This window comes from Equus caballus, chromosome 1, assembly GCF_041296265.1.
Source record: "Equus caballus isolate H_3958 breed thoroughbred chromosome 1, TB-T2T, whole genome shotgun sequence".
NCBI classification, from domain to species: Eukaryota; Metazoa; Chordata; class Mammalia; order Perissodactyla; family Equidae; genus Equus; species Equus caballus.
The window spans coordinates 185,680,735-185,695,376 of record NC_091684.1 but is presented as its reverse complement, the minus strand read 5'-3'; the positions used below and the strand labels follow the sequence as shown (position 1 = coordinate 185,695,376).

The window sequence follows — 14,642 nt, the reverse complement described above, 5'->3', positions numbered from 1 at the left end:
TCCTTCCTTCTTTCCTTCCTGTTTAAAAAATAGGATCATACTAGACATGCCATTTTGTAGATGCTTTTTCATTTAATCCATGCCAATACACAAAATATCATTTTAATCACTGTAACATTTAAAATTATATTCACATCCTCCTCTTGTTTGGAACATAGTTATTTCCAATTTTATTATCCATGACAGTATTATGAATAGCTTCATGTACGAAGCTTTTTTAAAAAGGATTATTTCCTTTGGAAAAGTAGTCAAGAGTTGAATAACTCGCCTGCAACAGACATTTTGAAGGTAAAATCAACACAATTTGCTAATTGATTAGGTATGCAAGGAGGGGGTGAAGAGCAGGAAAAAGTAAAGTAAGGCCGGAAGTCGCTTTGTTGGGGTGAAGATGAGTTGTTCTCAAAGTGGTTGAGTTTGAGGGTCCACAGACTACCCAGGTGGACATGCTCAGCTGCAAATGTGGAACTGGAAAGAAACCAGGGGTAGAGACGGCTCCGTCCTTTGAGAAGTCTGGCTATTAAACTATCCCTAGGGAAGCATGGTTTTGTCAGGCTAGAAGCTTGAGGTATTTGTAGTTAGATGGGAAAAGAGCCAGTGGAAAGGCATTAACTGGGAGAACAACGTCCCAAGTTGGCAAGAAGAGACAGTATGGAGGCAAGTAAGAAAAAGGAGAAAAGGGTCAGGCTAGTAAGGTTATTGGAAAGGGCAAAAATTGCTGAAGAGGCTTGTAACAGATGGCTTTTAGTTCCCAGTGAAGTCATCTGCTGAGAGGGGGAATGTCAAGGTTGTGACTCAGGACTTAGAATCATGTGTGTTGTATTATTATTTTTTAATAACCTTTGAGCTCATTTGAGGCTACTCAAAATACTACTCAAAATATGGTCTGCAGCACTGGCATCACCAGAGCTGAATGAGAGTCAGCGTTTTAAACAAGGTGTCAGGTGATTCTGTCTGTTAAAGTTTGAGAAGCTGTGCTGGAGCCCATCTTCCCTTCTTCACAGAAAAGGACATGGAGGCTCCAGGAGATGAACTATTTTTCAAGTTAAGATTGCAAAGTTTGGGAGAACTCCTTCAGGAAATTAATAGGAATTCAATGAAAGATGAAAGAAAGGACCTTCAAATGGGAGTGAAGTTCCAACAGTATAATTTCATGACTTTTAAGCAATACTATGGTGTTTAGGAGTGGAGGAAGTGGAATGGTCCAGGGCTACCAAAAATTAGGTTTAGAATTGATAAGATGGACACCATAGGAGGTAAAATGAAAGAATCTGTAGTCTTATTGAAGCCATCCCTTCAATGATGAATTCAAGAGATGAATGCTTTAAGAGTGGGGTGGGGAGGAAGGCAAGTGAAGCCAGAGGGGGATGGACAAGAGAAGCCTCTAGGTGAGGAAGGGACAGGCCTAAGAACAGGCCAAGGAACTGCTGGTTGGGATAAGGGAGTGGGGTAGGTAAGGAGGTTGTGGTCAAAATGAAGAACTTGAAAGTCTGAAATCCTGAAACTGGAGCACTTTTAAGTAATTTAAAAGGTCCAGCTTGGCCATCTCACAGGGACTGAAAATCATCAGTTTAAGAAGTTAAGAAACAATGAGACCAAAATATGGCTGGTGTTGAAAGTTCTGGGGATAATAGCAGTGGGAGCAGGAGGAAAAGCAAATCTAAGACATTTATAAAGCACAAACTGTTCAATACTGATTTCCTCACATAAACTTCCCTTGGTGTGTCAGTGACGAAAGAGCCACATGACTTGCTTTAAAAAGTAAAAAGCTCTTTGTCTGAGTAAAGCGGCAATCCTTCCTCAGAACTTCTCTTCAGAAACTTGGTCTGACCAGAGTTTATTTCTTTAGAAGTTGGAGATCAGAGGGCCTAAGTTGGAAAAGAACCATTTCTTTTCTTTCTTTCTTTTTTTTTTTTTTGAGGAAGATTAGCCCTGAGTTAACATCTGCTGCCAATCCTCCTCTTTATGCTGAGGAAGACTGGCCCTGAGCTAACATCGTGCCCATCTTCCTCTACTTTGTATGTGGGACACTTACCACAGCATGGCTTGCCAAGTGGTGCCATGTCTGCACCTGGGATCCGAACCGGTGAACCCCTGGCCGCCAAAGCGGAACGTGCGCACTTAACTGATACGCCACCGGCTGGCCTGAAAAAGACCCATTTCTTCAAGGATTTGACTACTCCTGCCAAAATAGGACTAAATGCCAAAGGACATGACCCTTAATTTGAACCAATAGCTATTAGCAGAGTGATTTCCTTCTGAACACAAGGAGGCCTTAAGGAGTAGTTCATGAGTACTGTCATGTGCCACATAATGATGGTTTGGTCAACGAACGACCATATATACGACAGTGGTCCCATAAGATTAGAACCATATAGCCTAGGTGTGTAGTAGTCTGTTCCATCTAGGTTGTGTAAGCACACTCTTGTGATGTTTGCACAACAACAAAATTGCCTAACAACACATTTCTCATATATCCCCATCGTTAAGCAGGGTACAGCCATGCGAGTAGTATTTTATGGGATACAGCAATGCCCTAGCTTAACCTGGCTGCCCCTTTTAATGAATTTACATTATTATAAAAAGAGTACATGAGGAAGAAGTGCTAGAAGACTATAAGAACAAGGAAAAGTTTTCATTTTCTGTCAGGTGAAGATAATGTTACAAGAGTTTACAAAGAAATGATCCTTAAAAAAATTATATATAATAGGTATATGGAAAAAACCTTAATAGCAATAGACTGCTCAGCTTTAGAGGATGGAAAAAAAATTCAGCTTTGGACTCTAGAACAAGGTCACTGAAGAGAGAAAGAAAATACAAGAATGATTATTTTTAAGGAATTAGTAATACAGTACGAGTTAGGCAAGTCTGGGTGAGAGACTTACCTTTCGGAAGACCTGCCATACCACTTTGAGAGGAACCTGTTTCATGGAGGTGAAGGCCCCATGCTATTCTCCCAGAGCAGGACACCACTCTGCCCCAGAGAGCCAAATGAACAGTAGAATTGTCAGGGAATTCTATTGGCATCCATCATGACACTGACATTCTCTGTCCTGATACAGTCAAAGAAAGCACGAGAAACCTGTTTTAATAATGGACTTTAAATATTTAGATGTGAATTAAACTTGATACCTAGTAATGTTCCAGTCCAGCTGAGAGAGAGGGCAATTTGACCTAGTCTCCTTAAAATGAATTTATGTCTCTACCATATTAGAAATTACAGCCCCTACCAATGATTTCTCAAGTATTTGCTTCTAGGGCTGGATTTTAACTAACACCAAAGAAATGACTGGGGTAGTCATTTTAATGTGGGTGAAATTAACTCTCTACATCAAATTTCTGGTCAGAAGCTACCAAAACCCTACACACGTCTATTTACAACAAATTATCATGGTTATCTTAATAACTTAATTCATTTGATAAGAGTGTACTTCTGAGAGTACTCTAGGAGCAAAACAAACTATTTTTAACTGCCATCAGTGACTAGATAATTGTCTTCCTGTTTATTTCAATTCCTGGTTGTTTATTTCAATTTCCGGTTGGAAGTGAGTTGCGTATGTAGAGTCTCTGGAAGTAGTGTCAGATCAAATACTGCCAACAAAGAACAAAGTTGGGGAGAGAAGGCTTCAGGGAATCTTGAACCACCATAAAATAGACATGATAAGAGAAAATTACATTTTTTTCAAAATTTACTCCATTTACTTGTTGGTGTTCCCATCTCTTGTATTTTCTTTCATCCCACTGGTTTCTATGGCTTCCTTTAGATCTGGGAATGGAAACACTTTTCGTTTATATGGTATAGACTCAAGCACACTGCTTGTCATTGGCTGGGACAAGGCAGGGAAAAGCTGGTGGTCTTGCCTTTCTTTTCCCTCTCAGGTGACTTTTACTCACTTCCCCTCTTACCTTGTTCCCCTCTGGCCTCCTATAGGGCTGTGGGGCTGTATAGATACCTCATTTCCCACTACCCCCTCATCCTCCCATGTAATGCTCACCTAGAACTGCTGGCTTTAGCAAAACTACCAGATGCCCTGTTAAATGTGAATTTCAGATAGACAATGAATATTTTTAGTATAAGTATGCCCCTGCAATACTTGGGACATATTTATACTGAAAAGTCGTTACTTATCTGAAATTCAGATTTAAGTGGGAGTCCTGTATTTCATCTGGCAAGCCTACTCTCACCCTGTGGTCCAGCAGCTGCCTGGTCCCTCTTCCTGAGACTCCGTCTTAAGTCCTAGCCTGAAAGGATAGCCAAACCTAAATACCACCATTTCATCACAGTCCTCTATGTTGCTATTATTCTAGTTGTTCTCAAAAGGGCCCCGTTACTCGCTTTTCTCTCTGTGAATTTTGAATTGCTGAAGGATGGACAAATACCAGCTCCAGACTCCATTTAGCCTTGCCCTCAATGACCCCGATAATTTCTTTTTTAAATTGAGTTCATAATAGTTTACATCAATGTGAGATTTCAGTTGTACATTATTTCTTGACTGTCACCACATAGGTGCTCCCCTTCACCTGCTGTGGACCCCGATAATTTTGATTTGTAGCAAATGAAGATAAGAGTCACCACGATGGATGGACCAGAATTCAGGTAACTATATTACACACCTTTCCTTTCCATTCCTGTTTTAGAATGAGGCTATCAGGAAAAAAGAAATCTAATGGATGAATTTTATAGTGCCTTGGGACAGTTTTTTAAAAAGTGAGAAGCTTGCTAGACGACCTAGGAAGCAGTAATTATACTTAAGTGCAAACTTGAAGAGAAAAATTAATTTAATGTGAAGAACAAGGCACCTGAGGTGAGGTAGTCCCAATGGAACCCTGAGAGAATGAACTCAGGCTTCTCCTGTGAGATTTTCTCCTTATTGGGTCTGAGGACTGCAGGTGGAAAAGACAGTACAAATTCAGGCGCATGCCAGAGGGAAGCACAAAGCTCTTTAGAAATAGTTTTCAGCGGCAGAGTCAATGCCCTTTCAAAGCCTTCTTTGTTCTCTGCTGACTTTAAAGACACTATCAATCGCAAGCATAGCATTTTAAAGAATTCCTTCCCATTGTGTCCGGGACCTTGCCAGACAGATAGCTGTTTCACTCAGGTGATCAGAAGACAAAAGAGCAGCCTAAGTGTTTGGCACCAGCACTCCCCAGGGGCCTGTGTCAGAGCCATTTACTCTGAGCAGTCCTAGAATGGTTCCCCTGCTCCTGGACAAAGGACAGGTGCACCTCAATTTACCTCAAGCAGGAATTTTGGGCTTTTGTTTCTCACTGGTATTGAAGAGTTCAAAAATAATGCGATTTCCTACCACAGTTTTCTACACTGACAAGCCATTCTGGAAACATGGGTCCCTGAAGAGGTTCTCCCTTGTTCCCTTCCTCTCATTCTCCCCCATTTCTCTTATGTGGCTCACCAAGTTTCTAAATCTAAATACCAGATGCCCTATCATTCAGTCTGTCTGAGTTTTTATGCACGACTCAAGCCTAGATCAGTGTACAGTAGAAGAAAGAATATTTGGCTGGGAATCAGAAGAGGTTGGTTATGGTTGAAATGTCTCCACTAACTACCTGTGGGATCCCGGGAAACCATTTCATCTTTCGGAAACCGTTCCTCCTCTAGAAAATGCTACTGTTGGACTTTCTGTTCTTCAAGGTTCACTCCTGTTCTAAAATTCTAGGATTCTTTTTGTATTCTCCCCTATCTTTATGTGCAACTTGTGAGGAATCTGCATTAGGATTTTAGACAAGATTATTTAGCAAATGCTTTTTTCTTTTATAAAGTTTTCTTAAAAAAATAGGATAGTTCTTTTTAATAAAAGCACAGCTCACTGAAAGCACAGTTATCTAAGTGTGTAGTTTATGAAATTTAGAAAGTAAGCAGATTGGAGTTTGAGAAGCTTTCTGATTCTGAGCATCCTTCAATGCTTTCAATGTGTCAATCACTTTCCTGGGGAGCTCTTTCATCTAGGTGTGCAGCAGTGTTGGCTCCAGTAAATGCATAAGGAGAGGAAACATCCCCTCCTGTGTTTTTCCTGGATTCTTTCTCTGTGTGTAGTACATAACAATGATGTAATAATAATATCATACTTATATCCATGTATATGGTTTTATGTAAATGAGGTCATTGTTTTTATGTAAATAACTGTATTTTTATGCTAATATACTTTTTTGACATACATTGTTGTAAATGCATCAATTTTAAGTGTTTAGGGTGATGAATTTTGACTAATATATACATACACTGATGTTAGCATCAGCCAGAACTTTCTATTACCCCCAGAAAGTTCTCTCGTGCCCCTTTCCTCAGGCAACTACTATTCTGATTTTTATCACCACAGATTCGTTTTGCCTGTTCTTGAATATTAAATCATAAAGTATGTACAAGTAAGGAAAGAACTGTCATAAAGTGTGGCAGACATGAATATTTTCAGCTGAAATCAAGGCCCCGTGAGGTGTAAGCTGGCTAGCAAGGGGGTAAAACAGGGAACTATTAAAACTTAATCACTTTGTTAAACTAAGTCAAACTTGATTAAATGAAAAAAATCAGTACACTTTAGAAAGCCCTCATACCAAGTGATGGAATTAATAGTGTTCACAAAATGTTGAACCAATTTGGAAAAGGCATTATAGAATGAAAAAGAAACAACAATAGTCTAGAGAGAAAGAATTGCCCCCTTTCTTCCAACCCAAATCATTGGGTGGGTGGTAAGTAAAAGTTGCCAATAAGCCTTTGATATCTTGGCTGGTTTATCACAGAAGACCATAATTGATTAAGTGTGGGTGGGAGATAATGTGTAGAGGATGAGATGATATCAGAAATGGGAGAAGGGGGTTAGAAACAACCCAGGGCCCAGAGCCGGATGGATTGGTTCTGCTATTAGTAGACCCGCAAGGTGAGGTCAGGAGGAGCAAAATGGATATCTGAAGTACCTGTCGCTCAAGTAAGTGGAATGGCTGACCAAATGGGAGAAACGTAGGCTTTATTCTGCACTGAGTTCCCCAACTCTGGATAAACCTCCAAAAACAAACGTTAGGGGGAAAAATGTAACTGGTTGTGAAAAGATATTATCGCATTTAATTAAAAAATCAATTTGTTGACATACAAACCAACTGGACCAAACAGGATAAACTGGATCAAACAGGATGAAGCAATGCTTTAAACAAGCATTGACTTAAGAGCTCTGATGTCAACCAGGAAGGCAGCCAAACACAAATTTAGCACGAGGGTAAGAGTCTTTATGTCTTTCGGTGAAGGCAAAGCCATTTGGTTGGTACTTCATAGGAATACCTTTCCACCAGGTCTTCATCATATGGTATGTGCCACGAGTCTCCAGTTGTTTGCACCACTGTGTCATGGCTGAGAATACGCTGTTGAATTAAAAAGGGAACCAAACATTGAGAACAACACTAAAGGGTTACCTGGCCATTTCCCTTTCCTTTCTGACAATGTCTCCATTTGTTTCAGAGGAGTATTCTCTGTCTTACTTAACAATGGATTTTTTCAAAGAGCAGCTAGCTCTGCAGAGATGAACCCTAGTATTAGGAGTTCCTTTTTTGGGGAGTTTCATTTTTAAGGTTAAGGATTCTCTATAGGAGCATTGTATTTATAGGATACAGTGTTCCTTTTGTTGACTTTATTGGTTTTGTATATGAGAGAGAAAAGTAGCGAAATAGTATAACGAATTCCTGTGTACCCATAGCCTAGTTTCAATCATTATCAACTCATAGTTAATCTTATTTCATCCATACCCCACCCACTTCCTTTCCCAAGCCCTCCCCATCCCCAAGATTATTCTGAAGCAAATCTCAGATATTAGATCATTTCTTTTGTAATATTCAGCATGTATGTCTAAAAAATAAGGACCTATTTTGTAAATACAAGATCAATACCATTATTACACTTAAGAATTAATAATTCCTTAACATTATAAATTTTCTACTGTTTACATTTCTCCAATTATTAATTGAGTACATACATTTTACAGTTTGTTTGAATAGGAATTGAAATAAGGTTATTACATTGTGACTAACTGAATTGACTCTTAATTCTCTTTCAGTCTAGAGCTTCCCTTTCCAACTATTTTTCTTACAATTTTTTTGTTTTTGAGGAAACCAGGTGAGTTATCCTGTATCATTTCCCACAGTCTTAATTTTGCTGACTGCATCTCTGTGATATCATTTGATACCATATTTCCTATAAATTTGTTGTTTTGTATGTTTTTTGACCATTGGACCATATTTACCATTGGCTAGTTTATTTTTCTGTATTAACTTGCCTTTGGAGTTTCTCCCTTTGATTTCACTTGAGAGGCATCCTTGTAGATACAGGTATCTAAACTAGAATCAAAGGAAACTGTGCCATAGAAGTGGATTAAACAGGTAAAAGGAGTAACTTAGCAGAAGTAGCAGTATGACAAACCACAGGGATAAGGAATTTTGAACTACTGCAAATCAAGAGGAAAATATAAAACACATGAGGAGTTGTAATTGATGACATAATTGAAGTCACAATTGAAGACATCCTAGGTGTTTTCAATATGTCAATTAATGTGGAGTTGGCCTATGAAACTTTTCCTCTGGCAGACTTTCTGTGTCCAGGAATTCGCTAATTCCAAACATCAAACTAAAACTGAGGAAAATAAAGCATTTAGAACCTTCAATTAGTTGCAGCATTCTTTGACTATGCCACATTCTTACTATATACTTGACTCTGTTGACACTGTGTAGAGAACAGGTAACATACCTGAAAGGTTATTTTTGATCCTGGAAGCCTGTTAATAATTGCCAGCTGATGTCCCTGCTGCCACTTAAAGAACAGGCGTTGGGTCTTGGCATCAGGTAGACAGGCCTTGTGGTCCCGCATCAGATCTTTTGTGATAAACTTGCAGTGGTTCCCCGAGTGCAGAGTGGCATACAGAAGGAACGGATCATCCTCCGAGCTGAGCCAGGCATAAGACAGGACACAATCAAGCGCAGCCCAGAGCGGGTAGAGGATAGCACTCTTCACCATGCTTTTTACTTCCAGTCTACTTTCCTCAGAGGGGCTCTGCATTCTTAACCAACATGATCTCAGTGATTCTTACGAACCATCTGCAAGCCCTTAGCTGGTAGGCAACACTATCTAGAACACAGATGGAAAGCTAAGGGGAAGGAAATGCTAATGCTAACTCTAACAGCTCAACTAGGCTCTCCCACTAGAAGGAAGAATTCTAAAAATAATTCTCTCTTTACACTCAAAAGTTGTTTCTCTGTGTTCCCAGGGCATTTTTCCTATTTGCCTCATCCACCAGACAGCACACGTTTTCTCCCCTTTCCTCACTCAAATTCAAGAAACACTCATAATACTAATAGGGCAGGATGACACTTTCTTGCAAGCCACCAAAAATAATGGGCTGGCCTCAAAGCTGAAACTGGTATCTCACAGCAGCTCCTGGGAGTCACATGGCTTAGCACCCGAAGGCATCTCCTGCTTTGAGAAGAGCCAGTGACTCAGAGTCTCCAACAGACTCTCAATGTCAGCACTTACCACCTTAGCACATGTGCTGTAAAAACGGCAGTAGCTACCCTGGCTCAGGAGATTTGGACTGCAACATGTGATAGGTGTTAGGCCTCGATCCAAATGACCCAAAGTAGGACCAGTTAATGTTTACTTTGTACTGGAGTATTTCAACTGAAATGATAAAATTACTGGAATCTGCCTTAAAAATCTCCAGGAAAAATGTGGCGGGGGGGGGGATATATGGAACAAGATTAGCAAAATGATGGTAATTGTTGGAGCTAGGTGACAATTATGTGGGGATTCACTACACTATTCACTCTAGTGCATGTTTGAAAAGGCTTCTTTGGCACATTAATGGAAAATAGAGTTAACGTTAAACTTAAATATTCAAATCCAAAGCCATGGAAGGTCACTGAATCAATCTTTACAACTAGGTTTGGAAGTTTAGCAGATGCAATAAATACAGGCCCCAAACCAAGCATGAAACCAATTTCCAACAGGATTCTTGGTTATAACATTTTGCATTTACCCAATTCTTCCACCTAAGAAAAATAACAATGATGATAACAGCAACTAACATATACGCTTTCATGGACTTGGTGCTGTGCCAAGAGTTTTACATGCATTATTTACAGGTATTATCTCATTTAATCTTCACAACAACCCTATGAGGATTACATATGAAGAAGATGCAAAGAAGGGCAACACCTTCCCAGATAGGAAGTGGCAGGGCCATGATCTGAACCTGGGTAGACTAATTCCCAAGCCTGCACTCCTAATGTCTACGCCATGTTGTCTAAAGTGATTGCATGAAGAGCATTCTTATTGTCTTCTACTCCTGGACACATGGAAATACCCCCTCCCATGAATAAATAAAAGGACTTAGCTAAAGCAAAAAGCGAAAAGGTTAGCTAAAGCAAAAAGGGAAAAGATTAGCTAAAGAAAAAAGGTTTGGGATCTGAATGAGGGGTTAGCCTTCTGCTTCATGCATCAAGAACCATTTTACTTTTCTAAGAATAAATGATTTGGGGCATACTGACAAATCTTGAAGTTATCACAATCAACCTAATAAAACCTACACCTGGGGCTAAGGCACACACATTGTCCATGCAAAGTTGGAAATAAACTTTTGTCAGCATAAACAGTATGAAAAATGAAAAGCCTGTTTCTATGTGCTGTTGAAGATCTGTGCTCCTGCTGATTAGCTGCTTTCCTCTTTATGGACGCTGTACATTTTGTCCCTGATCATGTTTTCCATGTTCCTTTGGCTCCCTGGGAAGCTGGGAGCATCACTCCCTTTATATTTAGAATAAAATCCAGGCCCCTTGCTTGCCCATTAGAGCCCACAACGTCCTCGGTACTGTGGTCCCTGCCTTCTCTCTGCCTCAGAAGCTACTGCTTTCCTTCTTGTTACAGCCCATTTACACTGGCCTGCTTGCTTTCCTAAAACATGCCAAACTCATTCCTGCCGCACGGCTTTTTTAACGCTTGCTGTTCCCCCACCTGGATGTTCTTCCCACCATTTCTCCCCCATTCTCAAATGCCTCACTCCTTCCCTTCAGATCTGCCCCCTCCCAAAGGTCTTTCCTGACGGCTCCATCCACTACCCTCTGACCTACCCCTACCCAATCCCTTTCTATCTCCTCATTTGGGCTTATTGTCTTCAGAGCACTGATCACTGCCTGCAATTACATTACCTGTTTATTTGTTTACCTGTTTACTATAAGCTCCAAGAGGGCAGAGACTTGCTCTCGTTTACTGCTGTTTCTCCAAGAACACGGAAGTTGCTCATATTTGTAAAGTAGTTCTTAAATGATCTATTCAGGACTTTATGACATGCATTCTGTGTACTAATCTCACTTCTGACTTTATCTTCCCCCCATTTCTCCTTTAACCTCATCTATTTAAGTTTATCCTGCTGTAGAAACTGTATTTTTGTAAACTGCCTCAAGTCTTAGTTTTTTTGAATGAGGCTGAGTATATATACACACAAATGCACTTTAAAAATGGTGAAAACAGTAAGCCAGACAGAGAAAGACAAACACCGTATGATTTCACTCATATGTGGAAGATAGAACAAACACATGGATAAGGAAAACAGATTAGTGGTGACCAGAGGGGAGGGGACTTGGGGGGAGGGCAAAAGGGGTAAAGGGGCACATATGTATGGTGACAGATGAAAACTAGACTATCGGGGATGAGCATGATGCAGTCTATACAGAAACTGATATATAATAATGTACACCTGAAATTGCACAATGTTATAAACCAATATGACCTCAATAAAATAATTTTAAAAAATGCTGAAAATAGGTACTAACAAGCAGATGACTGGAGCTTAGTGTAATTCGCCTATTACCTTCTGTACTTACATGTTGTCAGCAAAGAAACAGCTGGCTTGCTTTTGCACCATTTCCATCTCATCTCTTCTCCACCGGGAACCCTGCCTCAGCATGTGCTTCCGGCCCAGCACCAGCAGTCGCAGATTCTGCTTGGCTAGTTGAGAGACCACATCCAAGAGCTAAAAAACACAAAGCCAGCCCCCAAGAGGGTCAAGGGAAGAACCTCAAGTCAGTGGAGTGATTCTTCCAGCTGGTAATCTCAATGGTGAAGCACTCTTTTTCTGGTAAGAGGTGAGAAAACAGTCCTTAAAATAACTTTCCATCTTTGTAAGCCCGAGGAAAATGCTTCCTTATTACAAATTAATGTGTAACACCTGCCCAATGGTCAGGCTCCACTGGATCCAGGAGGGTTTTCTAAGCATAGACTAGATGAGTTGTAAACTGTGTTCCCTCGAGTCCAGTGGGATATAGACAGGGAGGCTAAGGAGGATGGGGTTTGGATCCTATACATTCCCATTCCAGTTTCAACCAAAACAGCTCAGCTTCTGTATGTTTCTATACTGGTATTCTGCATATATTTTCATTTGAATAAAGGGTTCTACTTCTTTTTTCAAAAGTTTGTAAATGGCTGGACTAGAGAGTGACTTTTTGGCCGACTTTTCCATGTTATGATTCTGCTGAGATTGCTACCTTTCATTGAAATCTCTTTTTCCTCCCAAAGGTCTGTCAGTATCCATTCTGTAGCCTATTTCGTCAGTGAATTTACCCCCATTCTCTCTACATGTCTTGTGTGCACAGGAACTCCTCTCAAAAGTCTAGACTTGGACTTTTAGTAAATCTAGTCACTTTGGTGAGCTTGCCTACCTACGTTCAATCTTTCATAAGGAAAAGTCCATATTACTTTCATGTACAACCTATTAAACTAAGCTATAAAGGGATATATTAAGTAAAATAAAAACTAATGAAAAATTAAAACATGTTATATAATAGTGTATCAGAAATATAAAAGTTCTTTAATTTATAAGAATTGCTGAGCCTACAAAAAATCAGAAGTTGAAAGTCATTGAAGAGATCTTTAATTTTCTTGGTTATTGATTGGAAAAGCCACTGATTTTAGTCTAGCTTCCCCTTACTCATAATTTCTTCCCACGTATATTTTCAGGATATTACTTAAAATTCTTTAATCAATAAAATTTCATTTATTTGGTTAGTTGTCAAATATTGCTTTAGCACCTTTTATGTCTAATATACATGTAGACTCTCTGACAATCTAATAACGAATTACTAAGGGCTGAATTTTTGAATTACTGCTTAATGCTTTGGATTTATATTGTTTTTTGTCCATCCCACTCCATTACTAATCTTATTACTTTAGGAAACAGTTGTTGGTTTTATTATCCCTAATTATTAGTTCTAGAATTAAGACACAGAATGGACACATCTTGCCCACGGAATGTGAGCTAGTACTCAAGCAGAGAAGTATACCAAGAAGTGTGTGAGGACTCTAAAAGCAAAGCTTTACAACTAGTAAAATATAATTCTTTCCTTCAAAGCTAGAAATAATGGCTTCTATATTCACTCAACAGTTATTTCCCAGGCCTCGCTATGCATAAGGCACATGGTAAGTACACAGCCCACAAAATTTTAAAAGACGTGGTCCCTGCCTTTACTGAGGGAGTGTCTAATAATTTTCTTACCCAACTATTAAGCCTAGGAAGACATATATGCGCTGGCTTTACATATATTGGATGGTTAATAAACATTTTCTGATTAGCTGAAGAATATGTCCACATCTATTTTTATCCATCATAAAAGTAGCTCATTATGGAAAACTTGAAAAATATAGACTAGAAGAAAGATGAAAGAAGAAGCCACTCATATGTCACTACCCAAAGACTGCTAATACGTATTTATGTCTTTTTATTTTATGCATTTTTATATAATCTTATAAGCTATTATTTTAAAAGTTAGGCTAGTAATCAAAGCAAACGTCTACACTAAGAAAGTTTGGTTCATGGATCAAAACACCTCAAAAGACATTGACAGTGCATCTCCTTCAGAATGCACTTATAACACTCCTTTGTTAAAGTTATGCTGAGATTACAGATTATTTTCAATGAGCCCAGATACAAAATGGCAACTGGATTCATTAAGAGGAGTGACAATTACTTTCTTCATATCTATATCCTACTTTAGATAAATGGCCTTGAGTTTACTAATATTAAATTAAAGATAGGGGCCCAAGGAAGGGTAGAAAAGGCTTAGCGTGGACTACTCTGGGGCACCATCTTGTGGCTGAGATGTCTCTACTAGCAGCAGCTCTCTGAAAATGGTGCAAAAAAGGAAAATAAAGGAAGGAAAGATGAGTGTACAGAATAAAGGCACTGGCCTGAAACTCAATGACAGTCCAGCTAGGAGCGCACTTTCTCTGGGGTAAATTCCAAGGCTGGATCCAGTGGGTTGGGTGAGAGTCATAGGTATACTCAGAATAGTAAAGAAGAAGAAAATTCACCTTAATTCTATGTTAGATCAAAAATAAAACTGGGAGGAATTTCCACTTCTGGGAAGATGGAGTAGATGTACTTTTCCCTACCTCTCCCACTAAGTACAACAAAACCCCCCTGACATCATATACAAAACAAACATAAGAAGACCTTGAAAGGTAGAAAGAAAAAGGCACACTGGCTAGGGACCTTGGGACAAGACGAATGACAAGTTGGTGAGTTCTTTGAATTTTCTTTTTGCCTCATATATCCTAGACTTGGAGCTGAAGAAGCCAACAACCTGGAAATGCCAATGCATGCAGA

General features: G+C 39.5%; 1 protein-coding gene across 3 annotated transcripts in view; it reads right to left on the bottom strand.

The window, feature by feature from the left end:
- Window positions 1-6,957: 6,957 nt before the first annotated feature.
- The window catches only part of PRORP (protein only RNase P catalytic subunit), a 115,080-nt gene continuing 107,395 nt past the window's right edge, over window positions 6,958-14,642 (bottom strand). For 2 of the 3 annotated variants that reach the window (XM_005603440.4, XM_001491047.5), the window contains exons 6-8: window positions 11,866-12,014; window positions 8,738-8,933; window positions 6,958-7,362 (exon numbers count right to left, since the gene is read on the bottom strand). In XM_005603440.4, the coding sequence (XP_005603497.1) occupies window positions 7,231-7,362; window positions 8,738-8,933; window positions 11,866-12,014 (477 nt within the window). In that variant the 3' untranslated portion in view covers window positions 6,958-7,230. 3 annotated transcript variants of the gene reach the window in all.